This window comes from Canis aureus, chromosome 4 (assembly GCF_053574225.1).
Source record: "Canis aureus isolate CA01 chromosome 4, VMU_Caureus_v.1.0, whole genome shotgun sequence".
Lineage (NCBI taxonomy): Eukaryota > Metazoa > Chordata > Mammalia > Carnivora > Canidae > Canis > Canis aureus.
Genome location: NC_135614.1, coordinates 43090622 through 43113700, shown reverse-complemented (window position 1 = coordinate 43113700; position 23079 = coordinate 43090622). Strand labels below are relative to the sequence as shown.

Below are 23079 nucleotides of genomic sequence, written 5' to 3'. Positions count from 1 at the left end.
TCAGCTTGCAAAAGGGGAGAACGCAGAGGGAAAGATAAGTGTCAGGGACAGCACCAGTCTTATAAGGCAGAGAGCTGTTGGAAAGGAAGCAAGAGAGAGGGGGCAAGAAGCAGGCAGAAACCAGGAGAGGTACAGGCCAGAGAAGCCAAGAGAACAAAGTATTGGCTTACCAGAGGTCTCTCTGCTCCTAATTCATTTCCTAATGTCTGGCCATGCTAATGCCTAAAATTCCACTAAGCCCATTGGTTTAACGGTTATACTCACTAGGGCTCAGAAGAGAGGAAACACAGAAAGTCAGGAAAACCTCTGGGCAGGTGAATTTGTCAGGTTTCCTTCTGGATGGGTGGGGTCTGGAATGGCAAAGTGGTGTGGGGGGGGGCGGGGGGGGGCAGGAAGCGGTCAGGTGTGGTATTTGACATCTCCATAGTGTAAATATTCCTGCTGTGGCCCATCAAACCACCAAAGACTTAATAACTGCCTTGCTAATTCCCTAAAAATTTAGCCATCAGCTTTCATAAGCTGGAATGGGCTGACTCCAGGCAGCACCACCCACGTGCAAATGAGATTGGAGATTGATACAAAGAACCAAGAAGGTAGGTGCAGAGCAAAGACAAGAGTGTGCTGTGCCTCAGTCTGATATGTAGACCATCTTTCCTTCCACAAAGAAGGAAAGGAAGGAGAGATAATCATTCACATTTAGTTATTGTTGCTGTTTAAAATAGATCACATACATGGGAGAAAATGGTAACAGTGGGCCTCCCTCTGACCCAGGCCTTGAGTTCTCTCCTCCATGGACAACTAAAATTCTCAATTATCAGTGTATCCTTCTGAAACTATATTATGTATATGCCCACAGATGGCGTATGTGTGTCCCTTTTCAAAATTAAAATGGTAATGTACTAAGCAACTTACTTTTTTCCTTTAATAATACTTTTTCAGCATTCTTCCAAGAGAAGGTACATAAATGTGTTGTATATCTGTAATGGCTGTGTAGTATGCACTATGATTTATTTAACCAGTTTCCTCAGTGATAAGCACCTAAGTTTTTTCTGTCTTCTCCTGTTACAAACAAATGATGTGATGAATATCTTTTTACATATATAGACCTACATGCACACACATAGGTATCCTGTAAGTGAAATTCCAGGACCAAAGTGTGTAGACACTTTTTATTTCTGATGGGTTTTTCCCTCCTAAGAGGTTTTATGCATTTACACCCACCCCAGGTCATGAGAATGTCTCCCCCCTCCCCAGGCCCCACATTGTTGCCCCCCCCCCCCCCCCCCCCCCCCCCGTGGTATATGCTCCAAATCTGAGCCGGCATTTGCTAAGTACCCGCTCTGCTCTCACACCTGGGGCAGGCACTCTTCTTTGAGGCAGGTTTATTCCCAGAAGGGGAAACTGAGCCTCATGGAGGTCAAGGAATTTTACCACAGGGCAGGTCTCTGTGATAAAATTCCTAGTCTTCCTTCTCTATGTTGTGCCCCCTTCCCCACCAGGCTCCCCGCTGACCATCCAGTGTAGGGAGAGTGTGATGCCCCCCATGGAGCCCAGAAGCTTAGGACACACTGGTAACCCATACTTTTGCTTCCCCATCTTTTCCTTTCTTTCTAGGAGTTTTGCTCAGTTTTGCTTTTAGTAATTTCTTCTACTGAACTAAAAACTGCCCAAATACAAATATAACTGTAGACTCAGCCCAGTTTACAGTTTCTTTCTTGGTGATCCAGTTTCCAGGGGCAGTTTGTGATGTCAAAACAGGGACCACCTGTACTCCAGAATAAGCTTGACTGGTTTTTACTGGAGGACTACAGGCAAATTATTGTCCTTCTGAAAAATGGCCTTTCCCTCTAAACCTGTCACAGATCGAAAGCAGTTTTTTTCCCTTATGTCTTGAAATAATCTACAGTCCCACACATTCCCTCCAGAGTCGCGAAGAGGATGTGCCATGAGACCCCGCCGGTTAGGGTTACACTTGGGGAACAGATGCGTAGGGTTGGTGAAGCCTTTGGCGGGGGATTGCCTTGGGAAAAGAGGAGGTAAAAGTACAGATCACTATGAAACCACGCAGAGGTGGCCGGCTGGGAGGAGGAGAAAAGCGGAGGGAGCGGGAGGAGTGGGAGGCGGGGAGGGAGGGCAGGCGGGCGAGAACGTGACAATCCCCGCGCACTTGGGCGAGCCGAGCCGCGGCAAGACCGCCCGGGAGGCCGGCACGATGCGGGCGGAGGGCGAGGCAGAGGGGCTCCAGACGTTGGGAATAGTGGTGGCGCTATGCTCCTCCCTGAAACTTTTGCACTACCTCGGGCTGATTGACTTGTCAGACGGTAAGCGCACTCTTGAGCTTCCCTATGTTATAGGAACGTGTTTTTCAGCTTCGGTCGTTACGCGTAGTTTAGAGACCGCGCGCAAAGGAGCGCGGAGACCCGAGAGCTTTGGAGGCCTTGGCTGATCCCAGGGGTACCGGAGCTCGCCCTCCTCCGACGCCCCAGTGATGCTCTGGCCGTGGTGCAGAAACCTATGCCTGGAGAGCTGGGGGGACTGGAGCCGTGAGCTCGTCTCTGCCTGCCCTGTGTGCATGTGGGTCCCGGTGGGTCACTAGCTGCGAGAGACCAGCACAAAACACCACAGTCCTGGGGGATCCCTGGGTGGCACAGCGGTTTGGCGCCTGCCTTTGGCCTAGGGCGCGATCCTGGAGACCCGGGATCGAGTCCCACGTCGAGCTCCTGGTGCATGGAGCCTGCTTCTCCCTCTGCCTGTGTCTCTGCCTCTATATAACTAATCTATCATCTGTCTATTTATCTATCTATCATCTGTGTCTCTCATGAATAAATTAAAAAAAAAAACACCACAGTCCTCTCTCAGAGTGTCTGATAGCTATGTTGTTGATAGAAGCCAATGACTTTTAGAAGTCATTATGTTGTTTAAGAAGTCTGTGGGATGATGGCGGTGCTAAAACTTTTGTAAAATGCTAATCACAGTGCCAGACAATTAGAAGACATACAAGAGTCGGTTTCTTTCCCCAGCCCTTCATCCCCAACCCTTATAAGAATCCTTACCCTAAAAGCACCTCATGAGCTGTGACTTTAGCTTCCATTCCTTGGTGAGAAAGTAGTCAAAAATTCGAGTCACCCCCTGCTGTTTATGACTAGGAAGTTAGTGGTTTGATTCCCAAAGTTAAAGGACCTCAAGAAATGAGTATTTTCTTCCTCCTTTTGAGATTTTGTACCAAGTAGGACATAGTTTGTTTACATAATGTCAATCACATAAAATGAGACTCCTGGGAAAATTCCAGTTTCGATGAGCAATGAATTAAACAAAACCAGCCTCCAACAATATATATTCAATGTATATATGATGTGTGTCTGTTGTATATTCTTCCATAATTGGACAGTGTAGACAGAATTTCTTTTCCAAGAGGCATCAGATACCTCTGTAATGAATGTAATGAAATACATTTGTAGGCAAATTTGTAGACAAAGGACTAGCTGAAGTACCAACCAAAGCTGAGATAGACCAGAGACTGCATACAGGATGATGTGATTGGATGAGCTCCAGACTAGGAGCCAAGATACCTGGTGTCTATCAGTGATCACTCTCTACTTAATCTTGGTCAAGTCACTTTTTATCTGGATCTCGGTTTCCTTATGAGAATATTGATCATTTTCAATCTCTGCTTCATGGGATTCTGGAGCAACCCAAACATTTTCTTGTTCACAGTTTGTGGTGGGGACAGTAAGGCAGACACTGGGCTCTCCCTGCTTCAATAAAACCAGCTTCCCTTGACCTGCCCTTTATGCCAGACCTGTATGTGAGAGCTTGCTAAGCTTCAGCTACATTTTAGTGAATCCATGATTCTATGATTCCATGAGTGTGTTTCCCTGAGATTTTGGAAGATGAAGCACATTCAGAAAAGTTTTTCTTTCTTGAAAACCACCTGAAGTCTAACAATCTGAAAGAAGAGTTCTGTGTGCACATAGGAACTCTTCCAGGCCCTGGGTCCCTTATATGTGCTCCTCTCAACTCTAAACTCAGCCTGCCAGCCCTTTACAATTGAGCAAAACCCCTGTTCTCCACCAGATCCCCAAAAGATGTTTCATCCCTGTTCTGAGCTTCAAAGCAGATACCCACCAAGATTACAAATTAAAGTCAGAGAAAGTTCCATAGAAACTTCTTTATAAAGCTAGAGGTGTGGTGGAAAATATTACCCTGTTATTCCTTTCTGTATCCAATCATACCCATCTCTCTTCCCCTGCTTTAGCTTCTGAAGATTATAGCTTTTGATTTTATTACTATAGAAGATATCAGTTACTCATCTAATGTTATAGTAATGAGGGGATTAGGATAAAATGAAGAGAACATATGTTTAAGACCGCCTCCAGGAACCCTCGGTGAAGGAAGGGATTAACATTTATTCAGCACCTACAATGTACCAGGTATAGTGCCAGATGTTCCTATATGTATGAGCTAATGGAAGCCTCAAAATAACACTCTAAGGAAAAAGACTAAATAGAACTGGAAATTAGATATCATTGTTCCTTTTTAAAAGTATTTTTTTAAAGATTTTATTTATCTGAGAGAGAGAGAGAGAGAGCACCAGGGGGTGGGGGGAGGATGGGCAGAGAGAGATGGAGAAGCAGACACCCCTCTGAGCAGGCAGCCCGACCCCAGGGCCCTGAGATCAGGACCTGAGCTGAAGGCAGATGTTTAACAGACTGAGCCACACAGGTGCCCCTCATTGTTCCTTTTACATAAAGAAGAAGATAGGTTTAGAGAAACTATGTAAAATTTCCAAAAACACAGTAATAGCAGGGTGAAGAAATTTGTCTCTAAAATTTCACCCTCTTTCCTCTATACCAAGTGGCTCAACAAGTAAGATGGGGTCTGTGGTCTGTCATTAAGTCTATACTACACAGGCTGTTATGCCAGAGCCTTTCCCGTATGGTCCAAAATGTCATTTTTAATGTGTATGTGACATCTGAAATTCTGTTCACCCATTTGAATATCAAGAGGAGAATACCACTTCCTATTAAGTACACTGGGACCAGTGTGATCCTGCAATCATCCTCAAGAGAGCAGGAGAGCAATTCTTTTTTTTTTTTTTTTTTTTTTCAGGAGAGCAATTCTGAAGAGCCTATCAGTAGTCTTCCTTAGGTGCTTCATCTTAATTTTATTTTTCAGTAGTAATTTTAGAATAATACAGATATTGGGCCTAGAATGAAAAGAGTTGCATTCCAATCTTGGATGTGCCATTTATTGATGGCATGATCTTGGGCAAGTCCCTTTTCTTCCTGAGCTTTCACTTTCCTTATTGGTCATAATGGAGACATGAGGATGATGGTTGTATTAATTTCCTAGGACTAGTGTAACAAATTATTTCAAATTGGGTGGCCCCAAAACAACAGAAATTTCTTCTTTCACAGTTCCGGAAGCTAGAAATCAAAAAGCAAGAAGTTGGCCAGGCTGTGCTCCCTTTAAGCCTCTAGAGGGGAATTCCTCCTTGCTTCTTCCCATTTCTGGTAACCCCGGGTGTTCCTGGGCTTGTGGCAGTGTCACTGCATTCTGTCTCCACCTGCACATGGCTATCTTCTCCCTGCGTGCCTTATCTTTACTCCCTCTTCCTGCAAGACATCAGCCATGTTGTATTAGGGCCACCTTAATGACTTCATCTTAACTTGATTCTATCTGCAAATATTCTGTTTCCAAATAAGGTCACAGTCACAGGTACTAGAGTTTAGGACTTCAACATATCTTTGTAGATGACCCAATTCATCCTGTTCGAATCTTTATTAACTCCTTTCTTCTCCTGGGTGTAGGATCTATTTGCTGTTTTTTCTCTAGCTCCTTTATGGGTAAGGTTAGCTTTTGTATTTGAGTTCTTTCCAGTTTTTGAATGGATGCTTGTATTGCAATGTATTTCCCCCTTAGGACTGCTTTTGCTGCATCCCAAAGATTTTGAACGGTTGTATCTTCATTCTCATTAGTTTCCATGAATCTTTTTAATTCTTCCTTAATTCCCTGGTTGACCCTTTCATCTTTTAGCAGGATGGTCCTTAATCTCCACGTGTTTGAGGTCCTTCCAAACTTCTTGTTGTGATTTAGTTCTAATTTCAAGGCATTATGGTCTGAGAATATGCAGGGGACGATCCCAATCTTTTGGTATCGGTTCAGACCCGATTTGTGACCCAATATGTGGTCTATTCTGGAGAAAGTTCCATGTGTCATCCTGTAACAATAGTAAGCAATGCTGCATATTGTTGTTGTAGGGATTAAATGAAGTGGCACATGGGGACGGACCAAGCTAATTATCTCTCCCATAAAAGATTAATTCTTCTTCAGCCTTACATCATGCAATAAAATGAATATACTACTCATCACAGAAAAAAGACAAATCCCAGGTTCATCAGGCCTCTTGGGCACTATAATCCTTCCCTTTGGGTTTGGAAGTTGCCAATGAAATTTCCAGAGTAGAAACACTGGGGTGACTTCCCCCCATATGCTGTTTCACAGTGCATGCCTAGGCCTCACTGCCATGACCTGCCAATCAGACTTATCACTCATCCTTCCAAAATGAGGACAGCAGGGGATGCAGAGAGGAGAAGGTTGGGCAGCGGCATGTGGTGACAGACAAGTAATCCCCCCCAGAAAGTTCAGAGACCATTAACAGTGAATTCTCTGCTTCTCTCTCACCTGCTGCTCACTGGGCCAGTCTGAGGCAGCCTTACCCTCACCAGATGGGAGTCCTCTCTTCCCAAAGCATCATGTCTACTGGCGCTGCCACAGTAACTTCAGAAGTAGCTCACTATTCCAGGGCCAGACATTGACTGTAGTGGTGAGGCATATACATCAGTGTTTCTCAGAGTGGATTCTCCTGCTGCCATGTCTTACACCTGTCTTAATATAGAGTTATTTTGCTCTGTGTCTAACCATTGCTTGCTTGTTTACAGAATCGGGAATGTCACAAGCTATGCAAACTACCACCAAAAAAATGATAGCAATAGTAATAACCTCACAAACTCAGGGAAACCATGAGAATCCAGGTGTGTTTATTGGGGTCTTTAAAAAGAGTCAACTTTCTATGCATTCTAAAATGTGTGAAACAGGTAGTATTAACTCCAGAGGTTTGCTGGATCCACTTGATAGCAAAAGATTTGAAGTATGTTTTGTATGAGGCCAACTACCCACACATAGCCTGCTTTAATTATTTCTTATGGACTTAGTGCCTGTATAGTACTTTATAGCCTAGGAAACCATTGTCCATCAAGTGTTGAATCTGGACAGCAGAGAAATCTTGTTATATATGGAGATCTTATATTACTATTGAATTAATTTTATGGCTTTGAAAAACTGAAATTCTGGGGCTTTGACTTTAAGCCACATGGGTAAAAAGTAACAATTTCAGAACTCAATTCAAGTCTTCTGAGTCCCACTACAGAGCCCTTTCTATTGTCCAATGAAGCAAAACTTGTAATTAAACTGTGCCTGGAGCATTGGGAATATCACTGTTTCTGTTCATTGAATGTTTGTATCACTCCTCTTGGTAAAGTACTCATAACCTAATCCAGTTAGGTTTGTCGTGGGCTGAATCATGACCATCCAAAGATATTGTGTCCTAATCTCTAGAACCTATGAATGTCACCTTATAAGACAAAAGGTATTTTGCAGGTTTGATTAAGTTAAGGATCTTGAGATGAGATTATGCTTAATTATATGTATATGTGTATATATATATGTGTGTGTGTGTGTATATACATATATGTATATTCATATATATGTATATGCCATCATAAGTCCTATATGTCATCATAAAAGAGAGGCAGGCAGAGATTAGACAGAAGAGTTGAGGGTGAAAGCAAGGATAGGAATGAGGGCTGCAAGGCAAGGAGCGCTGGCAGCCACAAGGAGCTGGAAGAGGTAAGGAAATGGATTCTCCCCAGAGCCTTTAAAAGGACCATGACTTTGCTGACACCTATAGGTATATACCCATACACCTATAGGTATATGAGGTATACCTTCATATACCCTCCCACCACTGAGTAAACAAAAGAACCCAAGTAGATTACTCTTCCACAGCCTTGCCTTTCGAACTACCAAACCTGTTAATTATATTATCTTTTTACATTGCCAAGGTTTAAGATGTTCCAAGAACATACCTCTTTCAAAATAACTAGGAGGAGTTTCCTTAGACCTCTCATCCCCCATGAGAATGACCCTGTCTTCTGCACTGAGTGGGCTCCCAGGTCTGTGTCTAGAATTGTCTATCTTTATGACCAACAGAAGGACATCTGTTTGTCCTGAAAGGTCTCCTATGACATACATGGCACTAACTGAAAGATCCCCTTTTCCAGTCCTTGCAATCTCACAGGGACATCCAGAGCTACCCAGGCCTATAAAGCTAACCCCTCATTCAGCCACACCTTGCAGACCCCCATCCCCTACACCTGATGATAAAATGAGACTCACCTCAGGTCCCACTGTGCTACTGCCCATCTCCTCCCCCAAACACATCCTGCATCTGAGAAAATCTCTTAAAATCCAACACAAAGACACACTAATTTTGCTGGCATAGAATAGCTGGCAGCTTGGAGTCTGTAATAGCAAGCCTAATAAACTTTTAAAATGTCTTTTCCTATCTGAGAAGATAGATTCTGAGAAAAAGTGAGGGATGCATACAAATCAAAGCAACTGCATGTGGCTGGTTTGAGTTTCTTTAGAGAAGAGAACTATCAAAGGTACAACTCACTTGCTTTGTGAAAACATGTTCTCCTATTTATTTACATAATAATTACACAAGTTATACATGAATGAACTCTCATGGTTTGACAATCCCCCACCACAGAAATAAAGTGAAAGCGTTGATAGCCTGCCTAACTGTCCCAGTCCCACATTATCCCCAGGGCTAAGTGCTGTGGTGACACCAGTGCTTAGACTTCTGGTACCAACACAGAAGGATCACAGCCTGGTCTATAGTAAGAAAAGTAAATATAAAATACATTTAAGAAATAAAATGGACCTGCTTAGGGAGTCCATCATATTTTCAACTTCAGCAGAAATAGGAGGAGAAGAAGATGAGAGAAACAGAATAGGAAGGAGAGAAGCAGGGAATAAAGGAAGAAAGAGAGAAGTGGTCAGAAGTGAGAAGAGTGAAGAAGTGGGACTGAGAAAGGGCAGGAGAGAGGGTAGGCAGTAACAGGAAGGAGATTCAGCTCATTTGGAGGCAAGCACTCTGTGGTTCAGTTGGGTGTCCAGTAAGTTCCATCCTATAATCATTCACCTTTAAGAGTCTGCTTAGCTTACTAAGGGCTTACCAACCACTCTCTGTGCTCCAATCTCTTGAGAACATAGGCTGTAAAATAAAGTCCCAGGAGCCCACTTGGCACCTGAGCCATAGCCAGAACACCATCTCCATCTCCCCTGACAAAGCCAGCCCCAGGGAGGAACCCAGCCTTTGTCTCCAGTGCTACAAACCTGGCAGTAAATGGCAAGTCTGTCTCGTTATTTCCTCAGACCGGGCATGCGAAGTTTTCTGAGCCAAGAATTCGATGGCACACACATACTCATTTGTTTAATATATTCGGCCTCCTACTCCATTGATCCGATGCCCTGGAAATAAGTAAGCACTGCAGTATTGTTCCTTTATTTCCCTCATGGCAATATTCAAAGATTAAAAAGTCAAAGCTGTCCAAAGATTCCTCCTGTCTGCCTTCACCCTCCCTCCGCATACATGCCCCTCTACCCCATCTTCTCTCTCTCCAGCCCCAGGGCTCTCAATCTGTCTCATGTTTCTCAGGCCCTTCTACCATGATGCCCACCTGGGCTGACTTTCATTGGTTCTCTCCTGACTTCCTGGCTTTTAATCCACCCCCCTCGAAACATACCCTTCTGCACTGACTCATCTTAAACTGCCCCTGAAAAACACACCCCTGCTTAGGCCTTCATTTTGTCCATGAATTTGTGGGTGAAGAGCCCATGTTAAAATCTTTTTTTTTTTTTTTAATGATGGTGCTAACATAGTATACTGGCTTTCCACTGTTACCTGCCTTCACATTTGCTTATTTTAAAAACTAGAGAGAGAATAGCTGAGGTGACCTTTCCCCTCACAAGCCACTCTGCCTCCCAAGGGAATCAGTTTTAAGAGACAAGTTGCAGGGTGCCTGGGTGGCTCCGTGGTTGAGCGGTTGAGCGTCTGCCTTTGGCTCAGGTCGTGATCCCAGGATCCCAAGATCAAGTCTCGCATCAAGCTTCCTGCAGAAAGCCTCCTTCTCCCTCTGTGTCTCTCATGAATAAATAAAATCTTAAAGAGAGAGAGAGAGAGAGAGAGAGAGAAGAGTTGCTCTGGCACCAACAAACACTTGTTGAATGAATGAACAAATGCCTTTAATCCTGACGACTAAAAAAAAAAAAAAAAAAAAAAATTCCTGACGACTGCTGGGTTCATCACATATTCCTTCTGCCCAGCACAGTGCCCAATACATAGTAGATGCTCAAGAAGTGTTGAATGAATGAATGATGAATGAACAAATAACTAATGAATGACAAGTCCAGAGGTTTACCTTCAAAGCTTCCTCACACCTCGGAATGCATTTGGAGGACCTTCCAACTTCACTAGCAAAGACTCTGTATAGAGTTATTTCCCACTCCCCTCCAGTGGGCCTTTGTTTTCACCCAAAGCCTCCATCTCCAGACCTCTCTATTCCCTGCCTAATACACATTCTAATTATTGACAAGCTGGTTGTTCCCCTCTGGCCTGTCTGGGGATAATCCCTTGATATTTCAGAGAATATTCCAAGAATAGAGCAAGTTCTCTGACTTGACAAACAGATACTCAGTAAAAGCTGGTGAGTGAATGGGCACAAATTAATGGCCATCCCTGCTCATAGCAAAGAAGCTGAGAATGCATTCAGGCCCAACCTGAGACACCCTCATTACTGCTTCTGTGTTGCTGTTGAAAGAACCCCAGGCCCCATGTCAGTTGGCCTGGACTCCAGCCTTAGCCCTGCCCCTCAAGCCCACCCTGTTTCTCTCTGGGTTCACCAGAGCCAACCATAAAAGGGGCAGGTTGAATTAGATCAGTGGTCTCCAAATGCTCAGCTGCAAATTTGCCATATGGGATTTGGGGAAGGAAAAAGCCTTCTCCTGCTCTCCCTCCCTAATCCAGCCTCTGATTATTCTCATCTATTTTACTTAGCCTCCATGCAAAATTGTCTTTAATTGAAGAAGTCCTTGCCTTTATAGGAGCTTGAAAACCACTGATAACATCTAAGATCCATCCAACCTTGAAGTTTTCATGATCTCATGATTCTACTTTATGTAAGAAGATCCATGATGTACTTGCTTTCAAGGTAGACAGAAGGGATACGACCTTGCCGGGGCCACATTTCTCTATAGCACCATCACCGTGACAACCAACCCACAGGATGCCTTATGGGTTCACTGGCCTAAGCCTAACCTCTAGAACACTGCAACCAGCAACAGCCATAAACACAGAACTAATGAGCAATATATCTGTTCTCACGGCTGCCAGAGTCTAAATAAGTTGAGAGAATGTTGCAAAGCCAAGATGAGATCACCAAGCTTCTGGTACTGAAAAGGTATATTTCATAGGATGTTTATCTGGACAAGACCCTAAAGAGCATGGAAATGATCTGGTGCCTTGGAAATAAACCTGCCATTGGAGTCAGAAGCCAGAATTTAAGCCCCACTTCTGCCATTTGCAGACTAATGACCTTGGGCAAGGTACCTAGTTCCCAAGAGACTCAGTTTTCTCATCTGTAAAATAGGGTAATATAACCCACCTTGTAGGATGTTGGGAAGATTAATTAAAATGAATTGTATGAGGGTATTTGGCTCAGTGCTAAGAGTTTATAAGTACAAAAGCCCAAAGGGAGGAAGTGACTTGCCCAAGGTCACACAATGGCATTATCATCACGTTGCCCACAACTCGGCATAGCCATGCTCTTAGAGGATTCTGGTGCCCAGGGGGAGGCAGAGGGGCCCACTAAGCCTTCTACTTAAGTTCCCAGCACTTCAAGGGTGCTGCCCTGGAGGGGGCGCTGAGACACCACCCAAGAGTCTCACTCTCAGGAATTCAATATAGAAAACACATTAAGACCTGTTTACATGGAAGTGCTGTTTATAATTATTGTCCCCTATGGGATATTCCCCTACTGCTTCCTCCAATCCTGTTTTAAACTGCTCTGCTAATAGAGCTTTCCGGGCTTCCCCAGGGAGACATTCACAGATGCTAATAGAGACATAATTCAAAAATTGTTTGATATACATGCCCTCAATTTTCTCCAAGAACCACCTAAGATACCCAAACATGCAATGCACTCATTGGCCAGATGCAATTAAACATGCATGGTATTAAATGTGCAGGCTGCTACTCGGCCAGGTCTGCTTAAGTTGCAGCAGTCCAGCACTTCATCCTAAGATCCTGCCAAGGTCAGGTGCAACAGGAAAGAAGCAAACTGCTGGATGAGAGCCCTGGAGGACCCTTCTTATAGAGTCTGCACTACAAGGCTTTCCAAAGCCTTTTTAGACATGACAAGGAGGCTTTTAAAAAATCCTCCAGGTCTGAAGAAGCAAAGAATCAATGCTGAGCAACTCTGAGAGTAATAACTTCCATCTCTCTGATGTATAAAGAGGAGAAGGAAGGCAGAAAGAAGCTGGGTGCAACTCTACAACATTGCAACATTACATTACAGAAAGATCTGGCTCCAGATCCCAGAACAAGTGCTTACTCTGTGGGACCCTGGGAGAGTCACATAAACTTTCTGAGATTTAGCTTATCCAATGGCAAACTGGGGATTCTAAGAGCACCTCCCAGGATCTCTGGAAAGATAAAAGGAAATTAACAAATGAAAAGCACTTAGCGTATCTTCACATAGTAGGAATTCATTAAACTTCTTTTATATAAATCATTTTCCTAAAATCTGAATATGGAAAGCATGGACATGCTTATATGCTTGTTAAACAAATACATGAATGTTGAGAAAATTTTAAATATGCTAAAATTAGAAGATCAAGAGAAGTAATCTAGGACTGATTAAAAAGAACTCTGACTTACCCAAAAATAATACATTTAGTAAACCTTGGTATCTCAAGAGAAAATTAATATAAATTGAAAATGGCATAGGTTCAAGGTGACTTTAGAGATGTTTCTGAAGACTAGATCCATAATTAATTAATAAACTAAAAATATAAAGAACTGGCAAGGCTAGAAACCCAATGTCCCTGTTCATCCCCCCTTTCTCCTACAGAAGGAATTGCACCCCAGAGATGGAAATGTCCAGCCCAGGAAAGAACACCGAACCAGGGGTTTGAGGGATGTTGTTCAGTGCTCTTTGCCCTGAGAATGGGCCAGCCCTCCTACACATTGTCCCTTAAAGATAGTGCCAGACTGACACCCAGGCAAAGTGACCCAGAGCTCAGTTTACCACCCTCCCCTCCTCACACAGAAATGGACAGGAGGGGAAAGGACAGGGGCCACACCTACTGCACACCTACTAACTTCACACTTCTGGGTATCCATCTAAATCCTCAGGAAGACCCTAAGAAGTAAGTGTCCTTCATGTACAAGAAAATGCCTTTGGGTAGACAACACAATTGTGGAAGCCACACAAGTGTGTGACAGGTATGGGATTCAAGCCACACTCCCTGGGCCCAGCATCCAACCCTTTCCACCTCTCCAACATGACAGATGCAAACATCTGACCTCAGAAGGCTTATAATCAACATGGCCCGATTGGAATTGACATAACTGAGCTTCAGTCAAACTATACATGTGGGGATTTTTCAATCAAATAAAGATTGGAAAGAGCCCCTACGCTCTCCTGTCATATAATGTGGGCTGCAATCACTATGGCAGGCACTCTTTGCAGTTTGCCTGGGAGGGGATTAGCAAGCATGTAGGGGCCTTCGGTAGGACAGGCAGCAGAGAGGGGGGAAGAGCAGCAGAAAACTGAACATAGTGCTCCCCACGGTTTTCACCTTCACCTGTGCAGCCCTTTCCAGAAAGTAGGGGTAGAGGCTCCCCCGTTTGTCCCAGAGGAAAGCCTTGAACTCTTAGGGCAGATCTGAGAAGCACAAATGAGAAGCCTGACCTGGCCCCTGTGGGTTGACAGATATGGTTGCTCCTGCATGGGGAAAGGGTGAAGTCTCTCAGCCTGAGACCTTCATTTATCTTCAGGACAATTTTAATTGGAAACCTCGCCTCGCTGCTGCCCACTTTTTCAGAAGTAATTAGAATGCTAATCTATAAGAAAGATGTCTATTAAAAATAAATTAATAATATATAATACATTTTGGCTTACAATTTTGAATAATATGGCCATCCCGTCTTAAAATAAAAATTCATATATTTTTAATAAGCCTGAGACATGTTTCCCAATGAACCACAGATGGTTCATTTTTATTATCCTATAAAGAGATATTATGGGTAAATGTGTTTTAAAAATGGCAAAACAGAACCTCAGAGCTGCTCTCTTTTGGAGATCTCCAAGCACTTCCTAAGCATCTGGGCTCCCTCCTGTCATCATGGAGACAGACACCATTGATCCCCTGACCTTCATCCCTAATCAGACAGAACCAGTGAGGCAAAATCAAAACCAGACACAGTTCAAATTCCAACTTTGTTACTTGATGACTAATAACCAAGCCATAATGACCTAGAAAATGGATATTTATAAAATAAATCCTTGTGAGGTAATTTAAAGAGTATATAAAGCAGGGTATGAAATGCATTGGACAAAAAAAAAAAAAAAAAGAAATGCATTGGACATAGTAACTCGCACTGAGAAGCTCTCTTTAAAAGTCCCTTCCTCTCCCTCAATGTCTAGAATCATGATGAACATCTGAAGCTATTACACCTATGTGCCCAAGCACATAGCCTGCCATTGTACCTACAAAGAGGGTAAATATGTTCTGTCCATTTGACAAACATCCATGAACCCTACCACAAAAAGCTATTGAGTTCGGAGAACAAATAATTTGTACTATCCTAAGAAGGTGAAATGTGTAGAAGACAAGGGGCGGGTAACTGGCTCTTCTCCCAGCACTGATCGTCAACTTATTGACTTAGAATTTAGCGGAAGGTAAGTCAGTATTAATCAAAACCATCCCTATAACAGCCACATTGCTGGGGCCAGGGGACAGAGGGAAGTGTGCCAAAGTTCCCTCCCAGATGTCCCCACTGCACAACCCAGTTCCACTAGCCACCCAATTGCTCAAGCCTGGAAAATCTTCCTTGTCATCTCCTGATCCCTTTCTTTCAAGCTTCCTCTCCCCTACATCAGCAGGTCTTGTGGATTCTGTCTGCTGGAGAGACTGGAAATATGGTTTCACTCATATGGGGAATATAAAAGATAGTGAAAGGGATTATAGGGGAAAGGAGGGAAAATGAGTGGGAAATATCAGTGAGGGTGACAGAACATGAGAGACTCCTAACTCTGGGAAATGAACAAGGGGTAGTGGAAGGGGAGGTGGGCGGGGGATGGGGGTGACTGGGTGACAGGCACTGAGGGAGGTACTTGGCGGGATGAGCATTGGGTGTTATACTATATGTTGGCAAATCAAACTCCAATAAAAAAAAAAAAACATTAAAAAAAAATTTTTTTAATTTGCCCTTGATCTGTTTCCTTCAAAGTTAACATCATCTCTCATCCAGTCACAACTCTCTCCTGGCAGTCTTTCTGCATCTACTAAGAACAAAACAAAAAACTAAGAACAAAACAATAACAAAAACCTCTTAATCAAACTATAGTAGGCATCAGAACCCAAGTAACCAATATCTAGATTTCTTTTTTAATTGGAGGAAAACCATTACAGCATCCCAGAAGCCCTCTATTCCCTCCTTTCTGGTCACAAGTTCCCCAAGATAACTGCTCCCCTGACTTATAGCAGCATGGGTAGATTTTTCGATTTTCCCCCCATACTGTTGGATGGTGCTGTCATTAATTCATTTGCATCACTGTGCAGCATTTCATTTTGTCAGTGTGTTAACAATTTGTTGATTATAATGTTAATGGATGCTTGGGTGGTTTTCGACTTTGGGGCAGTTATAAACTTGATACCCCTGATTCCCATTGCTTTAATGATAAAAACTCTAAATTGACTGGTCTGACCAATAATTACCTTCTTACCTGACACTTGTCATTCTGCTCCAGCACTTGCCCTCTGCTTAACTTCCTCAAAAGGCCAAATTCATTCTCATTTTCTCATCTGGGCACATGCTGTTCCTGCTCCCTGAAACTCTTCCTGCTATGCTTTCTCCTCTTTATACTGCAGCTCCCATGTGCACAGACTCTCCCTCCCTGTAACTCAAATCAGGATCCTTCTGGTTTTTCTTCTTCACACTGCCCCCACTCTTTTTGTCAGGGTTCTTAAAAGGATTCATAATTGCATATTCATGTGTGTGATTATTTAGTTAACGTGTGGGTCCCACTGAACAGAGGAGTTGCCTGACTTACTTGTGTTTGCATTGCTGGCACCCGGAACAGAACCTGGCACAGAACAGGAGCTCAACACATATTTGTTAGGTGAGTGAATGAACTCACCATCCCATCAAGGTGCCCATGGTCAAGGGAGACAGAAAGGCCTCTGTATGATGATGTGGGGTGGTGGGTGCTACAGGAGAGAGATCTTGCCATACAGATGCTATCTGGGAAAGAGTACAAAGCTTCCATTTCAGAGGAAGTAGCCCTTGAGGTGACATATTATAGAAGACTGTACAGTTGCAGTAGGTACCATTCACACTAAATGGTGCCCTCTGAGAGAGTGCAGCATAGGGGGATAGATTTGAGGGAAACACAAGAAATAACCCAGCACAAAGGGAAGGAAATCAGATGCGAGATGGAGCAGGAGCATATGCAAAAGTATGAAAGCATCACTTAGAAAGTCTGGTTGGGAAATAGCAGTTCTTCTTGAGAGTGAGTATATGGGGAGCGTGGTGTGGCTGGGAGAGAAGACCCTGAAAGCAAAGCAGGAAGCAGATCATAAAAGACCTTGAAGGCCTTATTAAGGAGCATGGCCTTCCTCCTGCAGGCAGTGGGGAGCCACTGAAGGCTTTAAAGCAAAGGACATATTCAGATGTATTTCCTTTGAACATCTTGTTTTCTCCTTCCCCAGAACCTCCAGACAAGAGGTTCCTGAAAAGCTCCCCCCATCTTCCTTCTGCAGTTAGGATGTCTCTCTCTCTCTCTCTCTCTCTCTCTCTCTCTCTCTCTCTCTCTCTCTCTTTCAGATTTCAGGCTTACCTTCACTCCCTCAGGGAAGCGTCCCCTGACTACCTTCCCTGCACCGGAGCCTCCCCACCACTCCAGCCCTTAACACCAAACAGTTCCCATTTACCGCACTCCTCACAGTTACAATTTTACACATGTGTCTGTGATTCCTAGGTTAAGTCCCTCATGCACCAAACTGTAACCCTACTGTGGACAAGAACCATGCCTGTCTTTGCTTACCCTTGGAATCACACTGCCTTTCAAGTGCCTGGCACATACTGGGTACGCCACAGTTAAGTGCTCTATGAATGACTGTTTTACAAAGAACCTTCCACCTATTCATGCAGAGAACCCATTCGTAGAGTTGAGGCAACAGGCTGGAGGCTGAAGCTTTCTGGTAGTCTTGGGGAGAGATGCTGAGTACATAGCATTGAGTCCAAGGAATGTTCCTGCCCAGTGCTCCAGCGGAAATCTCAAAGTAGGCATTTTGAACCTCTGCCTAACTGCAAAACCAAACTCTAGCGACTGTATTTTATTTTCTGTTTTTCTGGATACTCTGGGATTTGGGACCTTGATCCTAGAGAGACTGCCTCTCCCAGAGCTGGTTAATTTCTAGGGATAGCAAATGACTCCCTTGCAAGTGTGCCTTTGGTACACAAACAAACAAATCCAGAGCCCACACCCAACCATCTCTTTTAGCTAGCTCTCACACACCAAGTCAGTATTCCCTCTGCCCTAAACTACCACGGGACCAGGTACCAGACAGGTGAAAACCCTCCTACAGCCTAGAGGTGGCCAAGATTCTTCCAACTTTCCAATCCCAGCATACCTATCCTGCCTTGCCCATTCCTTCCCACAAAAACCCCAGTAAAGGCTCTGGGCCATCCTCTCCCCTCATCCCTGTCTGCCTTCTGACCGACTCCAGTGCTTCCCTGTGTGTCCCTGTATGGTGTGTCATAACTCCTATTTCTAGGGATCTGTGAGTATAAACTTCTTCTCTCATGACAGTCATTTCCCTGTCTGCATTTCCTACTGTACCTGATTAAAACAAATCCCAGGTACACATTTTAACATAAAAAGCCTTTAATGTATTCAGGTGTCCCAGGGTCCTAACTCCTCAAAGATGAAACTGTGTGGTGAAGGTCTTTCTAATCCTCATGGCTCTCAATGTGGTATCTCAGAAGACACTCATGAATGTCTGCAGATAATGAACAGGAAGCTCTCTGGCACCCTCATCTCCTGAGAATCTGCTTTCACTCCCGGAATCAGGCCCAGGCGTGGAGCTTTTCCAATGGCCTTGGGACCAACCAGTTTTACAAATTATCAACATCTCCCCATTAGCTGTTGCAATATTAAATTGTGTGACTGGAAATGAATGAATAATCCCACAGGCAAGTGAGAGAGACCAAGCAGTGGGGATTTAATAACAAGTCCTGCCCTCTTTCCAAGCAGAAGGTCTTCCTAATTAAATATTAAAAATCTATCCACACAGCTCCAGCAAAAAAATTGCTTTTTCAGCAGCACCACTTTGAGACATTTCCTCAAAAGACCCAAGTGCTGTGGGAATGTCCTCTTGGGGCCCCAGATGATGGAAAGGAACCACCAGCGACAAGTACTGCTGGGTGTCTTATCACATGGGTAAGATCACATCCAAGTGGCAAAGTTGGCATTTCAATCTAATTCAGTGTGGTTACGAACTGATACAACATAACAGCAGTTCAGAACATAGTTTCAGTATCAAGCAGACCTGAATTTGAGTCCTGGGTCTGCCATTTGCTAACTGTGTGGCCTTGGGTGGATAACCTCACATCCCTAAGTCTCAGCTTCTTTGTCTTTAAGCAGTGTGGAGCTCACAGGGTTTGGGGAGGGTTCTGTGAGATAATGTACATGAAGCACTAGATGCAGGCCTGGTAACTAGGAAATGCTTCTGAAATGTCAGCTACTGTTCTGATCAATCTGAAGACTCCCCCCAACATTCCCTCTGCCCCCCAGTGTCCCAGAAAGGCCTCCATCAGAACGAAGGGCATCCTGTCCAACCCACGGCCTCTAGCCAGGTGTGTCTTTTTTTTTCCTCACAGGTTAAGGAGTTATTAGGAGCTGTTTCATATCTAGGGATATACTCCCTGCCAGTTGCACTTCCGTTTATTACCTCATTTAACTCTCACAAGAGTCCTGCAAAGTAGGGATTATTCCCACCATCTCCCAGTGTTGAAACTGAGTTGAAAAACATAATGTGTTACCAAGGCTACAAGCCAGAAGCACTCCACCCTCACCTCTGGGTAGCTTCCTGGGCTCCTCCTCAGAGAAAGGGCCCCAGGATCTGGGCCCCACCCTACCCCCAGTCAGGGCTTCTGAGGTGCTCCCCATCTGTTCTTTAAGTCAATCGAAAAATAACCTTTTGGATTTCGTATTAGAAATCTATACCTACTTATTGCAGAAAGTTTAGAAAATATACATAAGCAAAAAGAATATAACAAATCTTAACCCTAACCCTAATCCTAATAGCCATCCATAACTCCAACCCTCAATAATAACTAAAATTTTTATGTATGGTATCTTTGAGAAGGCAGATAGATATTTCCTGTTTCACAAAGCCTGTTTTTTTTCCACTTCCAGGAATATAATCTTAAATGCATATAGGATTTCCCACATCCCTAATCCTAGCCCCATGGCTTTCTACCTGCCGAGGCTTTGCTTTAGTTATTATTGCACCTCTTTTGCATATTTAACCTCTCCCTTTTAATTACAACTACCAGGACCTGCTTCTCCCACAGGGTATGGGTAACTAAAGTAAGAATAAAGGAGGAAGTTGCTTATGAGCTAGAAGTCTAGCAGTCCTGGGAGATTTTCTCCAGCATTCTAGTATTCCTGATGCCATGGAGTCAGATCTCCAGTCACGCCTGACTGGCCTTTGGCATTCTAAACAGGAATTACCAGGCCCCTTGGCATTCCAGCAGAAACTTCAAATATCTCAAATTGTGGATTTCATTAACTGATAGGAAGAAACAGACTTTCTTTCCTGTCAACCACTTGCAGGGAACTAGGACCCAGCCTAAGGTCTCAGGCCTATTTGATTAATGGAGGCTCTCCATCGCAGTGAGCTAGCAAGGAGAGGAAGGGCACAAAGCCATGAGGCAAAGAATTCACCCTGCAAAGCCATTCTCCGTGAGGTCCTCACAGGTCAGAGGGGCCAAAGACATCTCTGTTCTCTTATGATTAGTATTAGCTCTCATTGGGTGATTAATGTTATAACTCCTAACTCTCCACTGGCTTCTCAAAACAATAAAGCCTTCTGTATTGTGCTGTTTGCCACCCTCAAAAACTATTAACATGGACCCCAAAACCCAGCACAATACAGTCCATAACCACCTTACACTGCTCTGTCCCTTGTTCACCATGTCCCTGACTCCAGACAAGACACCTTCTCTCATGCCCTGGAGCAGGCTCTCTCCTTGGGAGTCCTTGGAGAGGCTGCTCCCTCCCTCACTCTGCACATGGCCATCCCCTTCTTGTCCTTGGCTCAGCATTTGGACTGCCACAGAGGAGTCCAGTGGTGACAGCTAGGTCTGCCTGTTAAGTCCACAAGGCATCCCTCCATTGCACATTGCACTTCACTTAAAAATTTTTTTAATTATATTTATTTATCCATGAGAGACACACAGAGAGAGGCAGAGACACGGGCAGAGGGAGAAGCAGGCTCCATGTAGGGAGCCCGACATGGGACTTGATCCCGGGTCTCCAGGATCACGCCTCAGGCCGAAGGCAGCACTAAACTGCTGAGCCACCAAGGCATCCTCCCAAATTTTTTATTTGCTATCTGCCTGCACCCAAGGACACACACAGCACCCCTGTTCTTATTTGATTTGATTGGCTAGGACTGGCCACATGATCACACCTAACTTCAGAGGGGCTGGAAGTATAGGCAAACATGCACATGAAAGGAGGAGAACCAGGAGTAATTGGTGATGAGCACTAATGATCACCACAATGTCATGTTTTGTTTGAAAAAAAAATTATTCCATAAAAACAATATCACAACAAACATAACTAACACCAAACGCAGTAGACCAGACTTCTGGGACCATCTTCACAATGAAACAAACAGCATCTACTTACCCCCTCGAAATGTCATGTTTTTAACCACAATATTAAAATTATCAAAACAACCCATACAACATAGCTTTAAACATATTTCAAACCCTAATGAGCTATAAGGTGAAAAGGAAAATGTGCCTCCTTGCCCAGTCTCCCCACCCCATAATCCTGTATAAGTGACGATTATAGACAAAGTATTTCAGGATTTGAGATGCCAGTGGGGAGGACTAGGAAGGCTTCACAGAAAGGCATGACTAGAAGCTGTTTGGGTTTCTTAAATGTGAGATTTAATTTTCAAAGACTCCTATGATCCAACTTAAGCTTTATGGCTTTGAGACTCATATGATGAGAAAAACTGCTGTCTCACAGCAGGGAATTTAGAAGGGTTAGGAATTCCAAGCCAGAGCTCCACTCTGGAAAGTTCCATCAAAGCATCACTCCAGGCTTAGTGGTTGCCACCCACCACTCCACAGATTACAAAGCTTCAGAGTCCTGTGACCCACTAATGGATTCACAAACTAACTCAGCTAATTAATCCTTGTGCATGCATCCTCTTAAACTGCAAAAGCCTTCTCCTGGAGCTGGCCACCCTGGCTAACAGAGTATCATGTGGGCTTTCCAGAGCTGCACCCTGCTTAGCCAAGCAGAGACACTCATTAGGAAACTCAGCCCCCACTCACCCCACCACGTGAGGAGAGGATTTGATTAAATGCCTTCAACATGCCAGGTACTTCCTCTGCAGTGGTTCCTTTGATCCTAACAGACTGGGAAGATGGATGCTGTTGTGCCCGTTTTACCATTGAGAGGACTGAGTCTTGCAGACTGGAAGTGACTTGCTCAGGCTCACCAGCTATTGAGCTGCAGAGCTGGGATTCAAGCCTGACTATTTTGATTACAAAGCTCACCATTACTCCCCTTCTGCTGATGCTCAATTCAGCTACCTACCACCTTTTTCAACGATCCTGTAGAAACTGATGCCTCCCCTGACCCATTTCTCTCTAGTCCTGGAACCCTGCTTCGTTTTCATTCACAACGCACATCACCACCTCTGTTCACTGCTTTGTTCACCACCTTTTGTTCACTGCTTTGTCACCAATGCCTGTAAGAGTGGCTGGCACCTCGTAGGCACTCAGTGATTATTTGTTGAATGAGTGAATGGTGCTGTGAAAAGAACACTGACCTGAGTTTTAAGCCTGCTCTGCCTGGAATCCAATGTGTGGCCCTGGACGAGTCCAGTTCTGCTGGGTTCTCTGGCCCCCAGCGGCCATATCTATGAAGTCAGAGGGCAGGATCAAAGCATCTCTTTGTAACTTGTATGCTCTGTGACTTATACAGCTTGTCACCCAGAGCAAAGTCTGCTGTAAGGGAAATAAGATTGGAAATGTTACATGAATGGCAGAGAGCTTGAGGCAGAGGAAGAGATGGGGAAGGGACCCTTGAAACTCTTTGGAGTCTTCCCTCCTACCACCTCATACTGGGCTCTGCAAATTCTCAAGTGCAGAAGTGCAAGAAGCTTAGAGTAATTTGGTCCCTGACTTGCCAAGACAGAGCAACAACCACAAAGACACAGGATAAGGCCCAGGGCAACCCATAGGATGGTCCCTTATACCAAAAAACATCTGTCTATCAGTGAGATGATGAGATTAGTCTTTGCTCTTCTACTTGCCATCTTTTTTATTTCAGAGAGGTCTCATAAGATCTCTTGAACCCATTTCTCCTAAAATGGGAAAACTCATTTTTTTTCTTTCCTCTCTGAACCTCAGTTTTC

The 23079-nt window shown here is 44.1% G+C and overlaps 1 protein-coding gene across 5 annotated transcripts in view; it reads left to right on the top strand.

Annotated features, from left to right (window-relative positions):
• KCNIP1 (potassium voltage-gated channel interacting protein 1) overlaps positions 1-23079 on the top strand; it is a 338725-nt gene that overhangs the window by 288357 nt on the left and 27289 nt on the right. The window contains exon 1 of one of the 5 annotated variants that reach the window (XR_013378172.1): positions 2193-2321. The exons of 3 other annotated variants lie outside the window; for them this stretch is intronic. Coding sequence is in view for 1 of the 2 variants with exons in the window: in XM_077895565.1 (XP_077751691.1) it covers positions 2213-2321 (109 nt within the window). In the remaining variant the exon portion in view is untranslated. Of the gene's footprint in view, positions 1-2192; positions 2322-23079 lie in introns of those variants that run through there. One more of the 5 variants, XM_077895565.1, reaches the window with a different exon arrangement.